Genomic DNA, 22,271 nt, shown 5'->3' with positions numbered 1-22,271 from the left:
GGAAGTGGTAAATTACCCATTGATAAGACTATTTAACTGAATATTATACCTTTTTTTGCTGATGGAAATTGTTGATCTTTATGTTTAGTTGCTGCCAGATGTTTTGTGCACCCAATGTTTACAGTGATTCATGTACTATGTACATGATAAAGCCTCCTCTTGTTTTTGTCTTGAATTCTGTGTGGACATTGTTTGACGACACAAGATTGGTTGAGATCTGAGTTTTCTTTTCTGTGTCCTTTGTTGCTGAAAGGAATATCAGTGCAAATTCTTGGATGACCACCATAATACCTAGTCATGTTGCTATTAAAGATTCCTCTTGCTTTTCAAAAAAGTATACAAGTGCTATGTACTTAACATTGGAGGTCAAAAGTTTAAAACTTGGAAGTTTTGCAACACTAAATTCAATTGCACTTGTGTCTAATGGTCACTTAATCTCATGTTGAAAAATGTGAAATTCAACAGTTAAGGTTACATGTACTTACTTTGAAAAAAGATGGGGGGAAAGCACAAAAAGAAAGAAAAAAAGAACCGGAAAAAGAAACAAAAGAATAGGAAAAAAAAAAAAAAAAAAAGAATAGGAAAAAAAGAATAGAAAAAAGTATGCTCTCACTAGTCTCAGTCAAGCAGCTCTTTATGTGGCCATAAAAATACATAATTTGATGATTGTTATTCTTAGCTTTAAACTTTTCATATAGCTTCAGATGCCAGCACTAAAGTTTCTGTTCATCTGTTTTCAGCTTTGTTTGTCAGTAAACAAACTACTTGCAGACATATTACTGTCACAAGTTTGTGGCATTTTGATGTGAAGTGGAAGTGTGTATACAGTGTTAACGTGACCCGTGAGAGCAACTCTCGACATACATGACTCCTTGTTGAACATTCCGTTAAACTGTGATGTGATATGATCCTCTGTGTGCACATCAGCAGATGCACTGACAAACCAAATACTCATGTTCTTTTTTTTTTGTTCCATGGTTGATGCAAGAAAATAAACCTTGGTAATGTTTGTCTTTTGTTCAACACTGAGTTAACATTCTGTGAAATGAAATATTTTACTATTTTGATGTTTTGCAGGCTTCAGCTTAAGTTCTGGTCCAGTATTTGGTCTTCTGAAGTAAACTTCTTCAGATTCCTCAGTCATACAAGTTTTGGGTTCAGTATATTTTGCATTATTGGCTGGTCCATCAACTCAGTGTTGGAGTGATGTCACAAATGTTTTGACAAGAACGATGACTACACTAATCACTGACTTGTCTGTCACTTTATGTTTTGGGGGCTGTCTTGTTGACAAGTCTGTTTCCTTGATAATGATGTGAATTTAGTCTTCAATTTTTGTTCGTTTTGATGAAATATTCATCCAAAACAAACTCCAATTAATAGTTTCTGAACAGTGCTACTGGTCCTTAACTTTAGTTGAAGCCTGTGTTGTTTATGATCAAACAGCTATGGTACACTGTGTGTGTGTGTGTGTGTGTGTGAGCATGTGTGTGTGTATGTGTGTGTGTGTAATTGGTATTTGGTCACTTGTAATGTATGCCATGGGGGAAAAACATAAATGGCATTGTTAGACTTGCCACATTTTTATTTTACTATTTTGATTTTTCCATAATTTGTTACATATATAAATATATATATATATCTTTAAAAAAATCAAAGCACATGTTTCCTTATATATATGCCTGTTTCAAACAAACAAGCAAACAGAAACATGGAGGCAGCATTTGTGCGTGTATATGTAAAATGTTTGAATAACTGTGTGTATATATTGGACTGGATGTAATCATTAAATTTGGAAGCCTAAGTGTGAAGAGAGAATGCAGATTGTTTTTCCAAAAGTATTATATCTGGATTTGTTTTTGTGTGAAACTGTATTTCAGTGACACATCTCTCTCTCTCGCTCTCTCTCTCTATATATATACTCACACTTAAACAGAAGCATCTGATGCATTTAGTGTGATCATGTTTGAATGTACCAAATGTGTAAAGACTATTGCTGTCTGTACAGATACTATTGCAAAGCAAGTATATTTTTGTCACGCAAGTATTTTTGTCAAATGGGTATGTTAAATCCAAATTTAAGGTTCTTTCTGTAGATCTCAAGATGTGTAACTAAGTGATAAATTAAAAGAAAGTTTTGGCGAGTGTTGTGTGAAAGTGTGATTACACATGTGGGTGTTTTGTGATTTGGTTACTTAGCAAGCTGGTTTTTTGTTTTTGTTTGTTTTTCTCATGGGTCAGGGAGTGGAGGGAGTATTCATAAAAGCTATATAAAAAAAAAAAAGAAGTCTTGTCAGTCTTTGGAAAAAAAGAGTAATTGTACAATGTCAGAATCAAATAATGTTTCAAAAGAAACACACTTCTAGACCCATAAACTTATCTGCTCTGTGCTTACCATCTTCTTGGACTGATCAGCCTTTATTGCTGCAGTTGGATGTCGAGGAGCACAAGAGCAACTCTGGAGGAATTGGGCAGAAGATACAAACTAAAAGACACATATACAACTTGTGAAAGACTAAAGAGAGCATTTCAATAGGAGAAAGGAAGAGAGAATCAGTAAAGGGAATGTTTATTAGGGGATAAATTGAAGAGAAAATGTATGAGAAAAGGCATAGAAAGCTTATGGGGTGGGGGGTATAGGGGAGGAGAATAGTGACGAGAAAGATGAATGGGTAAAATTAAGATGGAAGTTTACGTCTGAAAGTATGTTGAGGATCAGAACAAAGCTTCTGTTTAAAAGGTACCCACCGTTTTTGCTTTATGCAAGGGCTGCAATTCTTCAGTTTGATTTTCACTTGCCAAACAGGTGCCAGTATAAAACCATGAGCTGGGGAGAAAATTTGTCAACTTCTACCAGCTGCTGGAATCATTCTTTTGTTTGTTAAAAAAAGAAAAAGAAAAAAAGGCATTCTTGAAACTATTCTGAGGTCCTAGTTTGGAATAACTGGAGAAGAGTGACTGAAAAAAAAAAAAAAGGAAAAGGAAAAAAAAGTAGTAAAAATATAACTTGAAGAATTGTACTTAATTCAGAGGAAAAAAAACGACTGCTGCATTTTCATTTTTGTTCTGGTGGTATGACTGAGAATGTTTTGAATAAAATAGCGTTACCAGTTTGTTTTTTTTCCAGTTTTACCAATTTTTTATCACATACTTAGAATAAAAAACAACAAGACTGACATCATGATAGTCTGGTTTTCCTTATTTCAAATCTGATTTTCCCTGCAGGTTTGATTTAGGTTTAGTCACCAATATGTTTCAAAGGAATTTTCAGTGTCGACAATATTATACAGCATTGTCTGCAGCTGTTGTCTCTTCCCTTTATCTTTAGTCATGTCACTTTATTTTTTTTGATTTGCAGATTTATTATCTGGCCAAGTACCACATTAATTTTGCTGCTAACCAGCATAATGCCTGCAGTGAAGCATTCAGAATCAATATTCTCAGGATCTGCCCCCATTGTAAAAGTTGATTAAAATGTAATGTATATTTTGGGTGTCTGTACCCCGATAAGAATTTTTTGGGGGTTTTTAGTTTGTTTTGGGGGGTGGGTGGGGGTGGGTTCCTTTAGGTTAGCATCAAGAAAGGAACTAAAATGGACACACACACATGTAGGTATCAGAACAAGAAGACTTGTTAAATTTACATAAAGCTGCCAGATGAAAGTGTGTAACTTCCTCGATATCAGGGTCATAGCTGTGTAAATGAAGTGTCAAAATCAAAGCTTTACACATGTGCATACACAATCACACACTATTTGGAAATTTTGCATACTTTACACATTTTTTTTTTTCTTTTTTTAAAGAATCTCTTATCAAAATGTGTTACTATGTATTCACCTTGACTTTGAAAATTGTTGGTATAATGGTGATTTCTCTGCCAGTTACTACACCTAAATACTGATTACCTATTAAGCCATGGATGTGGTCGTGGTCAGTGTTTTCAGATTTCTTTCCCATTGGAAAATGTAACTGAATTTTTATGATTTTGCTTTCACATTCAGATTCCATCCCCCACTCCCATAAGTTCTCTGATTGAAAAGGAGTCACAGTCGAAATAGTAATGTTTGTCCACACCTACATTTTCTCTCAGCACAGGTTTTCACTTCAAGATTGGTTCATATTCTGCACTGAAGAATTCTAGTCATACTCCATTATGCCAGCAGACATTTTGCGTTAGAAAATACTGCAGTTTGTTATTCTAACACTGCTACATGATGCTATAGATGTAGGCCATTACAGTTCCACCGCTGAATTGTAAACAACGCTGTCTCACAGATTGATTTCATGAGGGAAAAAAAGTGAATAAGTGGTATAATCATAAAATGCCATCTGTTTTATTTAATTCTGAAAGTTAAATTAACACTGTTCATTATCATACTTATTTAAAAACAAAACAAACACTTCAAGGTATCCTTGACATTGTATATATTTAGGTCGTAAATCACTGATTTGAATGTCCACCAGTTGTTAATAAACTGTCTTGATGTGCAGGGGAGATGGTGAATAAATCTTCCCAACTTACTCTCTTTATCTTTGTTGTGTTTCTTGTATGTCTGAGTACAACAGCTTTATTTATAAACATATGGAAGCACTTGAACATGGAATGCAGCCCTGAAGGGATATCTAGCATGAAAAGTTTTAGGAACTTTGCTGACCAGTTAAAGTAAGATATCCGTTTGTAACCAAAGCCATTGACTTAAGATTTTGTTTTCCTGTTCATGTGATATACAAATGATCTATCCAACTATTCCACATGAATATGGCCATCATTTGAAGAGCACAATACAAAGGTCATATAATAGTTCTGCGTGTTCAAATTTCACCAAGACCCACAAGCTTGTTCCTGACAACAACAAAAGTTTAACAAAGAAAACAAAATGAAGTTTCATCCAGTGAAACAGTGGAAAGTCTGTTACTAAATGATCTCATGAACAGCATAAATCTACTTCTTGGTGATAAAGAAACGTAAATAAGTTCAATGAAAAGTCTGTTACTAAAGTGATACAATGAAGTCTGCCCAAGAGCCATTACTACATTAGACTTGCTCCTGATAAACTGATAAGTGAAGTGCAGTAACATGAAAGATCTGTTGAGCAGTGAAGTGTCATGCAGGTTTGTTGACATTTTCTTGACAAAACAATAAAATGTCTTATAAAGAGTCTGAAAGTCTTGTTTCGGAGTGAAGAACCATCAGAATCCAGTGACATGTTCCTGATAAAGAAAACCCCCCAATAATAACGAAAAAAGGAAAGAAAGGTAATGGCATGAACCTTTGGATCTGAGGGAAAGGTCTTGTTCCCAGTAAGTTGTCCATATGTTTCCTTCATTGCTTCTGTTCTTGGTTTACATTTTTTTAAAAAATCATTTTATTCTAATTGATTTTGTCAAGTTTTCAATGACTGAAGAACTGAAGTCCCATTTTTTGTTGTCCCCAGGCTATGCTACTTAGGAAGTTAACTACTCCATGAGATATTACCAGATCTCTACAGAAAGTGCTGGAAGTGTCAAAGACTTTCTTTGAGGCTGGCAGACAGACTGTATAATTGGTTGGCCCCTTAGGATGGGGTGTCACTTATTTAGTCAGTATGACATTGAAAAATATTTTAAACCCAATCAAGCCATTTATAGTTATAGTAATAACGACAACAACAACAATAATATAAAGGATTCTTTCCTAAAATTACATTTAATCTAACATACTTATAATGACCCACAGTACGCAATGTTTAGCATTAGCACTAAATTTGTGCAGACAAATAAAGCAGTTTCATTCCAGTTATTCACACACAGACACATACACACACACAGCGTGCATAAAAAGTAGAGCAGGTATTGCAAACATTTATTATGTATAATTAACATATGTCTGAAACATACCAAATAAAAAATACACAGCTGAGAGTGTGAAACAACAAACTGTTTTAGTGTTGCCATATTCAGCAATTTACATTTTTTTTAAAGTGTTTACACACACATGGGCAATCTAACAATTCCACTTTTACAGCCTTTGAGTTAATTTTGTATGGATTCTAAGTACCATGATATGGGTATAGATCTGTCTGAATTCAAATGGGAAATAATTTAGGAAACAGTATTTGAAAAAAAAAACAACCCAAAAACAAAATGCAACATTAAAAAAAGAAAAACAAGAAAATGCAGCAAATGAGCTATCAGTCATTGCAACATGCTGATCAGTAAAAAAAACCCAGCAAAGCTTGATTTGAATTCCAAAACTTCCTCCATTTTTAATGAATACCTCCTGTCATTATAACAGTTTCAGTATGATTAAATACAAAGCTTTCATTTTCACAAACTCTTCAGTCTAAATACCTTAATATTCTACAGCCTCAGCATCTGTAGTCTTTTCAAGACCAATGAAGCTGATAATTTGCTTTGGTGATTCTGTAGTTACGATGCAATATTGAACATTTTCATTGCAAAAACACAGCTGAGTGCAAAAGAGAGAGAAAAAAAAAAAGATACTGTTAAATCCATGGTTATAAGAATATCTATAACCCAAAGACATGTATGACAAAACAGGTGTTCCACTTTGTTTTTGTTCTTTCAGATGTCTCTGTAGTTCTGTGTCTGCAAGCTGGTACACTGGTGGTCAGTTGTAGAGTCAACATGCACAGACCTGAAAACAATGAGGGAAAAACTGAATAGATCTGAAACATGCTTTTTAGCTCTCTTTTTTCCAATAGAAAAGTCTCTGGCAAATGTTTTAATTGCACTAACACAGAGAGGCAGGAGGAATGGAGGCGGAGTGGGAAAGAGAGAAAAGAGAGGACACAAAGCCATAGAATGATCTATAAGAAACCAGAAATTATGAGTAAAACATTCTGAAATGTTCCTGATTTAATATCAGTAATATGTGCTGAACCACAACCATATTATGTGGAGTAGAGGTAACGCATCCGCCTAAGAAGCCAGAGAATCTGAGCGCGCTGGTTCGAATCACGGCTCAGACGCCAATATTTTCTCCCCCTCCACTAGACCTTGAGTGGTGGTCTGGATGCTAGTCATTCGGATGAGACGATAAACTGAGGTCCTGTGTGCAGCATGCACTTAGCGCACGTAAAACTAAAAGAACCCACGGCAACAAAAGGGTTGTTTCTGGCAAAATTCTGTAGAAAAATACACTTTGATAGGAAAAACAAATAAAACTGCACGCAGGAAAAAATACAAAAAAATGGGTGGCACTGTAGTGTAGTGATGCGCTGTCTCTGGGGAGAGCAGCCCAAATTTCACACAGAGAAATCTGTTGTGATAAAAAGAAATGCAAATACAATACAAATATTACAAAACATAAAGCGAGATTAAGAAAAGTGGATGCTTGTACCGGTACTTAATTTTAACGGTTGTGTCTTTGATTTAGTTTAAATATACTGTAAATGTAGTAAAAACAAGACAATAAACAAAAACTTTGTACTACCTGAAATTATATAGTTTTAAAAGTCATTTGTTTTGTCCAGTTGGGTGTCTTCCAGTTTCTGCCATGAAAAAAATGCCAATCTGGTTATGAACAGATAATGTGTTCATTATGGATTGTGGAATGACAACATTACTCTTTCCTCTCCACATGACAAAACTTCCCTTCTAATTTGGGTAAATTATGCAATTTGGTTTCATTTTATGAATCACTGAATGCTTCATTCATTTGTAGGATAAACAATCAAAAGTGATATAATCTATCAACAGAATGGGAAAGAGTATAGGTTTGCCTTGGATAAGTCTATATTAGCTGATGATCAATCTGACGATGTTAATTGTTAATGACAACTGATCTAGTTGTGCTGCCTTCAGACATGCTCGAACAAAGAAAGCCTGATCACTAATGTTTGCAAAAATCACACAGAAAATGTTGTAACATAGTCGTGACCAACTATGACCATAAGAAAAACTGAGGAGGCAGCTGCTGTCCTGACTATCTGCGCTAAGATTTGATCAAAGTGGAGTGTGTCATGCCCAAGTTACATACCAACTCTCTCAGCCAAGTTGGGATGGTCACCAAAGGCTAACTAGCTCTCAAGACGGCAGCATTAAGAGCCAGTGCAATCTTGCCTACTAGTCTGAGGATCATGCAGCTCTCACTTTGGTGTTGTCCCAACTATAAGCTTATCAACCTCTGATACAAGACGAGCGTTGACCATGACACAGATTGACAGAAGGAATTTTCAACAATAACGATTCATATGTGCACATACAGCATTTAGTCTGACGTATGAAAAAGTAACATTGTACTCTCTGAACTGCGAATATGAAAATAGTAACCTGAGGTGGGCCAATCATAATGATAATAGATCAGCTCTGTGTAGAAGTGGGGGGCTGTTCGTGCAGAGACTGCAATGCCAAATCGCTCCACTTCTGTTCCTGCTCTTGCAGGGTTTCTGTGGACGGTCCATTGTCTTGCTCCAACTCAGGAAGCTCCATCTGTGGCACGGCAATGTCTTCATTGGGAAGAATGTCCTCCCTCCATTTTTCGTCAATCAGATCCATTAGCTGACCCTGTCTCTGCCAACGCTGAATTTCACTATCCATTTTCAGCGGTACCTTTGCGAAGTTCTCTCTTTCACATCGAGCAGCTGGACCACTAGAAGGGAGATCACTCTGAGTAAAGATGCCGAGATTTTACGAGATGTACGTGATCGTAATATGGCGCTAGTTGTTGATGCCACTGAACGCTTCAGAAGAGTTCAATAACTATTTCTCAAACTTTGGCTTCTGCAAACATTTACAGGTAAAAAATTGCTACGATCACATTTTTGGAATATTTTCTGTCAGAAAATTCCATTCTTCAAACGTACAGCTATTGTGCGAACAGTCGCTGAATGGTGTGTGACTGATTGATGGTTTCGATGACATCACACAGACGTAAATTGTACTTCAATCCGAATAGAACAACCGTCCAGTCAGTGATCGTTCCCAGATTCTTTATTTAATCTTTCGAAAACAGTAACCGTTCTGAACTCAGGAAAAATTACACCCCATCTCAACAGCCCCCTGCCCTTTGCATATTGTCAAATTTAAGATTTTGACCGTTTTTGCCAGAAAAGAAAAAAAAAGTGCCAACTTGTATGTTCCCATGGATGATGCATCATACAGTGCCATTTTAAGCATTCAAATACAAGTTTGTTTTGATAAAAAAAAATTGATGGGAATTTAAATAGGATGGGGACAAGGGGTTATGGCATTTATGCCTGTTACAACAGCTGGCTCCAGTGTAGATAACACTGAACAGCCTTGTGCAAAAGCAGTGTGGAACCCATCTGGCCAATTCCAAAATAAAAGCTCAGTGGATGAGTGTTGCTTCCCGTAAAATAATTAATCTTAAATGACAGACATGTGTGTATGCATGCAACTTGCAAGTGTTGTTTGTTCGTTCTTTAGTTTAACGTCTTTTCACTGTAAGTGATATCAGACGAGGGAAGGAAAAAAATCGAGGGAGTGGGGGATGACTTTGTACACATACGAGTAAGTGAAAGTGTGTTTGTGTGTGTGTGAAAATTATTGATTTAAGTTTTGTTTAAAAAATAAACAAAAAATCATAACAATATAACATATTTCTAATGAAAAACTAACAACTATAACAGCGAACCAACTGGACTGTTTAACAAGGAGTTGAAAAAGTCATACATTAGCAATGGACTGCTGAAGATCGTCAACACTGAACACTTGCATGTGTATTGATCACTGTGTGTTGATACTGTTAGATTATGTTTGTAAGTGTCTATTTGTCATTGGGTGTTGTGTGGACATGTATGTGTTTACCTTCAAAGTGGGTTGTAGATCTATCTTAAGTTAAAAAAAAAAAAGGGGGTGGGTGGGGGAATAGGATAATGAGACAAGGCTTGACTGCATTGTACATATGTACACTCACACATATGCTGTCACAGTTATACACACTCAAACTGTAAAACTGGCACCATCAACTAAGGTGAAATGGCTAGTGACATGAAGTGTTTACTGAAAGGATGTGGGTTCAACAGATTCAAGATTCAGCAGAGGCATACTTTTTTGACAAGTCGCAAGCTTCTGGTCCTAAATACTAAAATAGAGGTGAATGTACTATGGGCTGAAATGGGAAGACTGGGACCATACACTATACAGGTGACTGTCATTAGATCTACTTCACACTAATAACAGATTTGGCTTTGTCTGTTTTGCTCTAATTTCCTGACCAATGCTGGAAATGTCTAATTCTGGCATGGTCAATGCTGGGATATAAAAATAAGAAAGGAAGCTTAGTGTAGAGTCTACTGATCAAGTCCCAGACATGAAATAGCTCCACAACAGCATCATTATGATCGTCATCCTTATTTATCATCAGTATAGAAAACAATTCACAGATTCTGTGGACTAATTCCCTGCTTTCATGGTAATCTTAGTTACAACCGCTGCTTTATACTTGGGGTGAGTTCCATTGAAGGTCTTGGGTGTTGGCAGATTAATACTATAATAATAGGACAATGTCTTTGGGTGACTTGAATTAATCAGCACTGTGTTTGCAGAAATCCATATACGTTACCCAGCATGTAAGACCAGCAGCATAACCCAATTCACTTAGCCAGGCCTTGAGTGCATGCATCTATATTTGTGTAGATCAGAATGAATTTTTTTAACTGTTTTGCCAGAGGACAAGACTTGTGTTGCTATGGGTTCTTTTTCAGTGTGCTAAATGTGTGCTGCATAGTCAAAATTGGGGGGAAAGGGTGAGACTGGACAATTGCTTGCACCAAAGTAATAGTTTTATTATTACAAGGATAACATCATTTTGATGGATCTAACATTAGCAGTAGCAGACACCTTTAATTTAAAAGAATCTTTTAGAATATGTGAATAGATTTAAGCAGATTACAAGACATCAAGTTTTGATATGTGGCAGTGGTGCATGACTTTTAAATTCAAGTAATATGAACTGTGAGAGTGTATAATGAACATTACATTTACAAAATTAATCATTTTCATGATATGATATTAATGACCATCTTGAGATAGGTTTCCATTTCATTCCTTGTTTTCTTTCTTTATCATTTTTATTTTATTTTATTTCATTTTTTGGTTGCTGCATCTTTGTCCTCATTGCAGTGGCATTTCTCCTGTGCCACATTTCCCAAATCCTGCATTACCAGCTATATGCACTTTTTTTCTATGATCTGTTGATGAGATTCTCTCATTTTATTACCATCACAGGGTCACCTTAGTGAAGTTAGTCTATAGCAACCTTAATGTAGCTGTGGAGAAACATTTGACAGATTTCAACCTTCTTTTTGTTCTCAATATTATGATTTGAAAACACGGTGTGACACACATATACACACAACACTATACTACCCAACATAAACACAAGAATGCACCTGCTCTCAGAGACGGAACACAACAGAATACAACACAGGAATTCTATGTACTGATATTTCAGATTCTGTTGCATTTTATGTTTTAGTCAAGTGATCATAATGGAGCTTGAATAGTTACAAGAACTCTTTTGATAATGCTCGCAATTTTTTGTTTTTCAGGGACTTACAAGCTTCGACAACCTTTCATTCAATCATGTCATCCTCAAGTTCCAGAGGATGTTCTTATCAGTATGAAACTCAAGGTGAATCTGATGTTCTTCTTGGTGTTGAGGAAGACTTACTGACTGACTTTCCAGTTTGGTTTTAAATTAACAATTTCTGAATGATTTGCATGTTTAATTTCTCTGTCTCTTTCTTATGACATATAATTGTAATTATATATTTTTCCTTTTCAGCAAAAGCGTTCAGGTTTTCAAAGTAGGCCTGGAATTCTCCAGGACTGGTGGTAGTATCAATCAGTTAAATTCCTCCCATACATTTTTTCTCAACAGTACAAAACTTATTGTTATTTTCATAAGATTAACCATGAGCCCAAATAGAATCTGATGATGGCGAACAGATTTTAGAACTGCTGAATGGTGTGGTCTGTTTTCATTTGAATGAGAGAGGATAATTGACAAAAGACAGATTACATACAGTGGTGCATAAAATACTGTTTTATCCTCTGTCCCTCCATTATAATGCTCATTCAGTTTTCTGTTTCATGTTTGTATTTTTGAATGTCATTTGGTTGTTATTTATTTCTGTTTATCTGAGCATACGTTCTCATACGCATGTAATACATTACAGTATTGTTTTGACAGGTACCTTTTCATGGGACAGTTATCTCGTTGAGCAAAATGCTGCAGCAGCACCTATCAGTTGCTTCAAACAGGTAAGCATGAATGCTATCCATGTGCCCACGAGAGAGAGAGAGTGGCGGGGGATGGGGAGATGGATTTTGTTTGACCATATTTTTATAATGAAAATATTTTGTTTCACGAATCTTTTGTGTGTGTGTGTGTGTGTATTTAGACTTGGTGTATTTTTTTTCTGTTTTTGTTTAGTTTGGGGATTATTACATTTGCTTGGGGCCTTTTTTTCTTTTTCTTTTTTTTCTTTTTGTGATGACTGCATGTTAGAAATATATTATCTACTTGTAAAGCTTTGTCTGTGTGTGTGAGCACACACAAGCACATTTGGTTTTGATAGTTTTTTTCCGGTTGATTTCTTATTGTTTAGGGTTTTTTTGTTGGATTTTTTGTTTTGTTTTGTTTTGTTTATTTTGTGTGTGTGTGTGTGTGTGTGTGCATGTTTGTGTGTATTCATTGACTGATATAACCATGGCAGTAATGTTTTCTTTTTGCTGAACAGTGGCCAGAGCCTCCCCCCACAGAGTTTGAGGTGGGCATGAAGCTGGAGGCCTCTGACCCCCGCAACTTGACCTTCATCTGCGTCGCCTCTGTGGTAGCCATCCAGGGCCCACGACTCCGGTTGAGACTTGATGGGAGCGACAACAAGAATGACTTTTGGCGGCTGGTGGATTCCTCTGATCTTCACCCCATTGGCTTTTGTGAGCAGCATGATGGCTTGCTGCAGCCACCCTTAGGTGAGTGGAGAACTATTGAACAGAGTTGTACCCCTGAAAATGGAGTGTGACTGCCTGAATGGTGGAGTGAAAATGGTCATACGCATATACAAAGCTTACTCATTGATAAAAGTGAACATGACCAGTGGAGCCCATGGACACATTAGAAAAGAACTGCCACATGTAAGGGACGCTAACTCCTTGAAGAAATTTCCCGGTTGCACGTTTCTTGAACTCAGAAAAAGCTTCAGTGTGAAAATGTTCCCAAAATGGTGCTTTAAAAAAAAAGTAAAAAAAAAGATGTGCTATGTTAGATCACTTTGTTATGTATGTGCTTTCAGTATGCTGGAAAGTGAAAGAATAAGTTAAAAGGAAAAAGAAAAAAAGGAAAAAAAAACAACCCACCCCCCCAAAAAAAAAAAAACAACAAAAAACAACCAACAAACAAACAAAAAAAAAACCGCTCTGCATTTTTTGAGTGTGTGTGGCAGAGTGGATGGGCAATGAATTTTCATTTCTAACTTGAGTTTTCCCTTGAAATTGAATGGGATGTATACTGTTTGCAAATGCTTCCAGCAGAAATGTACATTTCTATGTGGTGCTTTGGGTCTTCACTTTTCATGATCTGCCTTTCAGTAAAATGTTTACTTTTTAAGTGGTCAGATGTGTGGGAAATTGTAGAAGAAATCAGGCATTAGTCTTGAATCAAAAGTTTTAAATCAGTAACTCATATTTACTATTGTGTCTTTCTGCAGGTTTCAGGATGAATCAGTCGATCTGGCCAACTTTCCTTCAAAAAACATTGCACGGGGCTAAGATTGCTCCTGACCGATGCTTTAAAAAGGTTGTCTCTTGATCTGATTTGTTATTTTTATGACAATATCATTATGTTTAAGCGAAACCTGAGACCCCGTCTGATATCATTATGTTTAAACCAAACCTGAGAACCTGATAAGTTTGCGTCAGTGATCTGCTGTTGTGATGAAGTGATTCGCATCACAGAGTGATGACATTACGATTGTGGGGTTTTCCATCAAAAGCATTTAGAAATACAGTGGAGTGGAGTTCAGTTATTGCTAGTGTGGACAATTTTTTTTGTGGGTACAATAACCTGATTGATGCAAGCAAGTATTGTATTTCCACAATACTCATCTGTTCCTTTTTATTTTCTTAACCGAAATATTGGTTAAGTCGGTTAAGATTTCTCTTGTCACAAAATAGTTGTGTACAGCAGATTCCACTGTATCATCATTGTCGGATTGTGCATTCATTCATGGGTGCAGTTGTTGAAGCTTTGCCTTTCAGAGATTGGTAATAACTTTCTGCAAGAATAAGCGGCAGCACTACAGTCTTCTTTGATTTGTAGCCTTGTGGTGATCTAACATTGTTCGATCTGTTTAAGTGCTGGGACTGTGACAGTCAGAACTGAGAGTGGCTTTGTGGAGGTGAGGGGTGGGAGCATTTGGGATGGGTTGTGTTGGGTTGATGTCACTGATATGGTAGGGAATATTAGGCTGGCAAAAGACAAGTCCTTCGAAAGCATGTCAGCCTTTGCTCTCTGCAAACTGCGTCAGTGGTCTGTGCAATTTGTTGTCTGCTCAGGGAAAGTTGTACCAACGTGTGTGCTGTAAATGTATGATATGCTTCATACATATAGCTAATTCCGATCTCTGTAAATGTGTGAAATTCTGTATTTGCATGGCCAATTCCCTTCTCTTAATTTGTACTGTAAATGTGTGAAATACTGTGTATATAGGCTTATTCTCATCTCTTAATAATGTGTGCTGTAAATGTATATAATGTTGCGTACACGCTGCTTATTCCTTGCTCTTATTAACACGTGCTGTTCCTGTCTGCCCAGGAGCCGCCCACTCCGCGTGGTAACCACTTTGAAGTGGGCATGAAGCTGGAAGCTGTGGACCGTAAAAACTCGCACTTGATTTGTCCGGCCACAGTGGGGGCAGTCAACGGTGACCAGATCCATGTCACCTTTGACGGTTGGCGTGGGGCCTTTGACTACTGGTGTCGGTTTGACTGTCGCGACATCTTTCCGGTCAAGTGGTGCCAGACCACTGGCCATCCCTTGCAGCCACCTGGTCAGAAAGGTGTGTAATCCTTTTTTTCTTTTTTTTAGTATATTTTTTAAAAATTAACAAAATGCATACAATCATCACAACGTGTTTTCAAACTTCCATACACATTAAGTTTTGTTTGTGGCCCAGTTTGTTTACTTCTTTAGGCTGTGAAGGCGGGTGAATGCTTTGGCTGATGGTAGTGGTGATAATGATGTGCATTTCTTTTGTTTCATCTGTTTTGAAGCGCTAAGGCTAAGCGTTCACAATAGGCCATGTATATATGTGTGCACGACACCCGTGACACACACAGCACAGCATACACATAACACACACACACACACACACACACACACACACACACACACACACACACACACACCACACAACATACACACTTACACTAACACACACACACACATGCACACGCACACACACACACACACACACACACTCCACACAACATACACACTCACACAAACACACCACACACACATAACACACATGTTATATACACTGCACACATACACAACACAACACAACACACAAAAATTTGCACACACTCAACAAGGCCAGCAGTGAGAAACCTGAAATAATAGGCAACTGATAGACCTTGAAGCACTGGCAGAAAACTTTTCAAAATCATTTTGGGATGGTGCACATCTGTGTGCATGCTTGAAGATGGTGTGAATGTGTGTGTGTGCATGTGCACATAAGTGTGTGAGTGAGAGTGTGAGTGTGTGTGCGTTTTCTTTTCCTGCCATGCAAAACTCATGGTTACCACCCTGGGTCTGCCCCGAACAGGTGTGTCGACCTACAGAGCCAACCGACACCAGAAGGACAAATCAGACGCCGACTTGTCGGTCAGCGTGACCTCGCCGGCCCCTGGGATGCCCCTCCCATCTCCCTCCCCCACCTCCTCCAACGCCTCCACCTCTGCCTTGGAGAGGCAGACCCAGTCGCCCCTGGAGGCGAGCCATCACTCTTCTCCATCGCTGGTCACCTTCTCTGAGCCCGATTCCTGTTCTACACAGAGCGTTTCCGGTGGTGCGTGGGGGTTGGTGGGGGGGGGTTCCGGAGGGGGCGGGCGGGGGAAAGGGTGTGGAGGGGGGGAGAGGGTGTGGAGGGGGGGGGTAGAGGGTGTGGAGGGTGGGTGGGAAAGCATGAAGAGTGGGGAGAAGGGTTGGGATGTGGTTGTTGCTAGTTGGAGATTGTGTTAGGGTGGATGATGTTTAAAAAATTTGTGTGGATGTGTGTGCATGGGGGGAGGGAGGGACAGGGAAGGGATGGTGTATGTGTGTGGAGGGGAGGGGTCTGGAGGCGGAAGGGAGAGGATGTAGAGTGGAGAGAGAGGGGTGTTGGGAGGAGGGTTTGGGGATTTATGTTGCCAGTTGGAGAGCGTTTTTACGGAGGATGAGTTTGAAAAACTTTGTGTGGATGTGCGTTGGGTTGGGAGGTTGATGTTGACAGTTGGAGAGTGTGTTTAGGGAGGATGATTTTGAAAAACTTTGTGTGGTTCACTGGTTGTGTGTGTCATGTGTGGACTTAAATACACGTGTTAGTGAGAGAGGCTTTGTCAGGATGAAGGGGGTTAAAGGGATGCCAGGGTGAAGTGTTGAATGTTATTATTCTGGGCATGTACTTTATTTTCAACTGAGAAAGAACCTGTGAGTGTTTAACAGTGATGTAGAGCAAGTAGTGTGTGTCACGTCACCGTCACCGTCACCGATCCCTCAGATTCCGAATCCTGTGGGGCGCCTTTGAAGCTTTGTCAACCACCTTTCTCCAGTCCTCGCGTCTCTCGGCCGCTCTCAGGGTGTCTCTCAGCTCCATGCCTGTCCACTCTTGAATGTTGTCCTCCCATCTCTTCCTTTGTCTGCCTCTTCTTCTTCCTCCCCTCACTGTGCCTTGTAAGATTGTTTTAGCAAGACCAGAGGAGCGTGTGACATGACCAAACCACTTCAGTTTTCATGGTCTGGCTAGTGTTTGAAGGTCAGTATAGGGCCCGATTTCATTGCGGATGCGTCTCTTGACTTCTTCATTACTTCACATGTAAAATTTGCTGTAAAGAATTAATTACTTTAAGTTATGAAGGATTATGCATTTTATTTTCAGTCATGTTTGCAGTTATGTTCTGCTGTCAGTAAACACATTTTTGGTGTCATATACTGTACCATGTCAAACTGATGCAAACTAGGACTATTGGTTTGTTCTGCTTAGCCAAATTTCGCGCGGCTAACAATGAAAAGACAACCCGTCTTGCCCGGTCCGCTCTTAGCCAATCAAACGCCTCTAAAAGCTATAAGCACTGTTAAAATTCCCACTTTGTAAATACTGGAATGACAAAGAAATGTACATTACAATAAAACTGGGTGTTTTGAATTTCACTGAACATTACCATGAAAAGGAATGTGAAACTGACAACCCGACAACAAGAGGAAAAAAAAACCCCACAAAATTATTAAAATGTGAAAGAAGAGATTGCGCAACATGATTTTGTGGAAGGGTAATTCACTGACAGTCAGAAACTTAGTTCTGCAATTGATGATTACTTGACAGTCAAAAATAATCCCTGCAGTTGATTACAAATGATTGACAGTCAGACATAAACCCTGCAACTGATAGCTTCTTGTCAGTCAACCAAAAGACCAGCAATTTATGATAACTTGACAGTCTGGCATAAACCCTGCAGTTGATGATTACTTGACAGTCAAACATAAACCCTTCAATCAATAATTACTCATCAGTCAAAAACACAAACCCTGCAGTTTGATAATTACTTGACTGTCAAATGTACGTTGTGTCCTTTTTTGTCCCTTTCCCACAGTGTGTGTCTACACCAACCCAGGGTGCTACTGTGGTAGCTACCTGAACCCTGTTAAAGTGCGGGGACTTCCACCCCGCCTGGGTCCAGGTAGTCTGAGCCGGGTGTTGATGGAGACGGTTCAAGCCTGCATCGGCTGTGCTTCTGACGAGAGGAAAGTGTTCTACCTGGTGAAGGAGGGCAACGGCAAAGCCAACATCACAGGTAAAGTGGCTGGCTGTAACGGTGTAACTTTTATGTCGTTTTGCTAGGTTCTTCTTCTTTTTGCTAGTTGCAACTGTGTGTAAGTTTTGTGGGGTTTTTGTTGTTGCGGTTTTTGTCGTTGTTCTTTTTGCTGGTTGCTTTTGTGTTGTTTTGCTTGGTGGTTCTTCTTTTGTGTTTGTGGATGGGTTGCATCTGGAAAGATAAGCCAACAGCGCCTGTTGTTTCAGAGATATTCTAGGGCATTGTCAGAGTAAAATAAAGACCACACAATTACTGTATTTCAGGAGCGTTGACCTTTAGAGCAAAATAAAAACCACACGTCTGTGTTCCAGCAACATTGACTTTTAGAGCAAGATGAAAACCACACAGCATCTGCGTTTGAGCGATGTTGACCATTAACTCTTTCACTGCCAAGTTTCTGTTTGAAAAACTCTTCCCAGCACCAAGATTTTATATCAGCGCTCTCGTTCACATATCATTGCTGTCAGTCAAATAATTTGGTTTGTGTCTAAAGAACACAGTGGACTTATTCACTTCACACTCAGTAGAGAGGAGAAGGTTAATCAAGTTCCTATTGCTCAGCAAAGCTGACTGCAGCTGTCAAGCTGTCAATCTGTGTTACATTGTGAAAAACGGTCCATTTAATGTGACCTCTGGAAGTTGACTAAAGTCGCCTATGGGGGTAAATTGCCAAGTCGATTAAAGTGGTTAGTGGCAGCAAAGGTGTTGATTAAAGGAAAATAAAAGCCAGACAGTTTCTGTGTTTCAATAACTTTGGCCTTCAGAGCAAAATAAAAACAACACAGTGTCTGTGTTTCAGCAACATTGACATTTAGATCAGAATAAAAGCCACACAATGTCTGTGTGTCAGCAACACTGATGTGTAGATAAAATAAAAACCACATAATGTCTTGTGTTTCAGCGACGTTCCAGGGCAGGGTGCACAACAAACACCTGGTGGCGGTGGAGCGTATGTCCTCCTTTTGGTCGTACCTGGAGAGCTTTGTGGAGGAGCTGGGGGCCTGCGAGAACCTGCTGTCCAGCCAGCCCTTGTCCAGCCCCTGCCCCAAGTGCCACTGGCACCGCCACCGCCACCCCTCCAGCCACCTCACCTCCACACCCCTCTCCCACCACAGTAAGGCTTGCAGGGTGGATGTGGGCTTCTTGCTGTGTGTGTGTGTGTGTGTGTGTGTGTGTGTGTGTGTGCATTCTTTTTTTGGTGCCATTACAGTGGTATCACCTCTATGGTGTTTGTTCTGTACTTCCCTCCTACTTACCGTAAAGTTTGGTCTATATGCCGCGACTTTTTACCTCAGCTTCAACCTCTACGGCTTCTACAATGATGCGGCTTATTTGCGGATTTTAACGATCCCGGGAGTGTCACGTTCTCGTCTATTCTTTGCTGCCCTTCAAATCACCAAAATCATGATTTCTGTCCATGAATTTTTGGATGAGCTTCAGGATAGTGTGCTAAGTGTTCAAGTTTTATAAATCAAATCCGCACACATTAAAGCCTTCAGATCAGCATTCAGTTCTACTCTGCTCAAGCGTACACCCTCATCATGCCGAAAACGCGACGTTATGCCTATGATGCAGCCTTCAAATTGAAGGCGATCGACCTGGCAGACGACAGTGCAAGCGACGAACCAGCAGCAACCTCCACCTTCATGTTCATGAAGTGAAAGCGAGGCTGAAGTCAGTGACAAGATGGCGGAGGAAGCTGTGCTGGTTCTCTTCAACACTGAAGACAAAGATTTTAGTGGATTCAGTGATCATAATGACGTTGAATAAATGTGACTATCCCTAAATTATGGATCTTATTTTCGTTGTGTTTATTTATTATTTTTTTGTGGCACTAGCAGTATTTTCGCTTGCTTTTCTTTGTGTTGTTTCCCGCTTGTGTTTATTTTATAACCTACAATATCGACAGCTTTTCTGTAGTATCAGTATGTGTTCCGGTACCGGAAATAAGTGCGGCTTATAAGCCGGCGCGGCTTATGTATGTATAAAGTTCAATTTTTTTCCAATATTTAGTGGGTGCGGCTTATATACCAGTGCGCTCAATAGACTGAACTTTACGGTACTTTGCCACATGTGTTCACTGTGAGGGTGGAGAGAAGGGGTTTGATAGAGAGGGGGGCATGGGACATTGGTGCACAAGATTGTATGTGTGTTCGATGCATAATGTATGATGGTGTGTGTTTGATGCATAGTATATGTTATTTTAAAATCTGAAAGGTTGAGAATGAACTGGAAAAGAATGTTTGACTTAGTCAGTGTTGTTTATTCAGGTAGAAGAATCACAGTTTAAAAAATTTTTTTAATCTTTGTTTAGTGATTGAAAAGAAGAAACAAGCAAAGCAGTGGTAATGATACTGGCTTTTGTTGTTTTCGTGGCACCATACTTGAATATAACAGTACACTAAACAGAGGGTTGTATCGCTGGCTCATAATACATGCTCTTTTTCTGCGTTTGTGGGCTGCAACTCCTGCGTTCACTAGTATGTACACGAGTGGGCTTTTACGTGTATGACTGTTTTTACCCAACCATGTAGGCAGCCGTACTCTGCTTTCGGGGGTGTGCATGTTGGGTATGTTCTTGTTTCCATAACCCACCAAACGCTGACATGGATTACAGGATCTATAACGTGCCTATTTGATCTTCTGTTTGCGTATACACATGAAGAGGGTTCAGGCACTAGCAGGTCTGCACGTATGTTGACCTGGGAGATCATAAAAATCTCCACCCTTTACCCACTAGGCGCCGTCACCGTGATTTGAACTAGGGACCCTCAGATTGAAAGTCCAACACTTTAACCACTTGTCTATTGCGCCCGTCACGCTACTTTAAGTCAGCAATATGTTTTTCCATGTACACATTATGACAACATGAATTCATCGATGACAGAGTTTGTAACTTGTTTTGCAGCGTCAGAAGAAGATGGTAACAGCCAAGCTTCAAGGAGACGCTGGTCAACAGAGTCCACAGACAGTGCCCGTGGGTCCAGGGCAATCAAAACTCCCCGCAAACAGTCCACATATGAGGCTGAAGGTGGGTGACAGAAAGAAGGAACAGTGAAACGCAAGTAAAGAAACTAAGGACAAATCTGCAAGAACAAAAATGAAAGCAATGAAAGTGTTTTAACCACTGAGAAGATACAAAAGTTGTATTATTTTTTTGGAAGAATCTTGAGCTGTGGATGACTTATAAATGTAAACATGATTATATGTATTAGTGGTGATTATTGATCTAACAGCTCTCTTTCCCAGTCCAAATTGGGATATGTAGCTGCTTTGATTTGATGCTGGGAACTTTCGGTTTCACTTAAAGGTTGTGGATTTATTCTCTTCTTCATTCCTCAAGTGAACAGCACTTTTTGTTCTCTGTCATCAGATTATTTTGAATAGAATCAGGATGGTGTTAAATGGTTAGCATTAAAGACAACAACACACACATGCATTGTCTGTCACCAGATTATTTTAAATAGAGGCATGATTGTGTTAAATTGTCAGCATTAAAAAAACAACAACAACACACAGACATAAAAAACAACAAAAACACACGTAACAAAGCAATTTAAAAAAAATAATGTTTAGGAATGCTTTCAGCGAGTTCGACGACTGGAGACTCCCACACAGCGGCAGCTCCCCGGTCCTCTGAGCCGACCCACTGGTCCATCGAAGAGGTGGTGCAGCACATTGCAGACACAGACACCGGACTGGATGCCTACGTGGATCTGTTCAGGAAGCACGTGAGTTGTCTCACCTCCCCTTTGCTCCCCTGCTTCTCCACTGCTTTCTTCTCCAATCCTTTCCAGTGGAAGAACCTTTCTGTTTGCAGGCTAGGCCTGTGGCTGGTGTGTTGGTGTTGCCTTTACCAGAAAGTTGATTTTTAAGGCTACCAAAGAGTTGATTTTTAAGGCTCTCTTACCATTTCTTCATTTTGTCACAGCAACAGCTCCATAGCAATGGACATAAGTTGGTGATGGTTGGACCAGAAACATTTGACATGCGGTGTGGCAGAGGACAAACATCAACAGATAATCTACAATTTTTGTCGCATGTCAGCAGACTGAAGTACTAGTTATAGAAGAGAAAAAAGGCAGTGCTGTTACAAACGTACACTGTCTATCTGGGTCTGTATAGTAGTACCAGGCATATATTAATATTTGTTGATACCAGCGCAGGTATCTTTAAAATCAGTCTGATCTGGATCTTCTAACTGTTGTCTTTGAGGAATATGCTGAA

The 22,271-nt window shown here is 39.1% G+C and overlaps 2 protein-coding genes across 2 annotated transcripts in view; one reads left to right on the top strand and one right to left on the bottom strand.

Annotated features, from left to right (window-relative positions):
• Positions 1-956: 956 nt before the first annotated feature.
• On the bottom strand, positions 957-8,612 carry LOC143298369 (anaphase-promoting complex subunit 13-like). The gene is made up of 2 exons (XM_076611271.1): positions 8,274-8,612; positions 957-6,636 (listed from the first exon to the last, which is right to left on the bottom strand). The coding sequence occupies exon 1, from the start codon at positions 8,538-8,540 to the stop codon at positions 8,304-8,306; it is 237 nt and encodes a 78-aa protein (XP_076467386.1). The 5' UTR covers positions 8,541-8,612; the 3' UTR covers positions 957-6,636; positions 8,274-8,303.
• A 30-nt stretch (positions 8,613-8,642) lies between these two features.
• The window catches only part of LOC143298368 (polycomb protein SCMH1-like), a 29,731-nt gene continuing 16,102 nt past the window's right edge, over positions 8,643-22,271 (top strand). The window contains exons 1-11 of the mRNA XM_076611269.1: positions 8,643-8,739; positions 11,516-11,598; positions 12,160-12,230; positions 12,710-12,944; positions 13,679-13,767; positions 14,785-15,028; positions 15,800-16,042; positions 17,823-18,023; positions 18,946-19,158; positions 20,953-21,075; positions 21,633-21,775. Coding sequence (XP_076467384.1) covers positions 11,550-11,598; positions 12,160-12,230; positions 12,710-12,944; positions 13,679-13,767; positions 14,785-15,028; positions 15,800-16,042; positions 17,823-18,023; positions 18,946-19,158; positions 20,953-21,075; positions 21,633-21,775 — 1,611 coding nt within the window. The 5' untranslated portion in view covers positions 8,643-8,739; positions 11,516-11,549. The remainder of the gene's footprint in view (positions 8,740-11,515; positions 11,599-12,159; positions 12,231-12,709; positions 12,945-13,678; positions 13,768-14,784; positions 15,029-15,799; positions 16,043-17,822; positions 18,024-18,945; positions 19,159-20,952; positions 21,076-21,632; positions 21,776-22,271) is intronic.

The sequence above is a fragment of the Babylonia areolata genome, chromosome 23, assembly GCF_041734735.1.
Source record: "Babylonia areolata isolate BAREFJ2019XMU chromosome 23, ASM4173473v1, whole genome shotgun sequence".
Lineage (NCBI taxonomy): Eukaryota > Metazoa > Mollusca > Gastropoda > Neogastropoda > Buccinidae > Babylonia > Babylonia areolata.
Note: the sequence above shows the minus strand (reverse complement) of the source record. Positions and strands in the feature narration are given on the sequence as shown.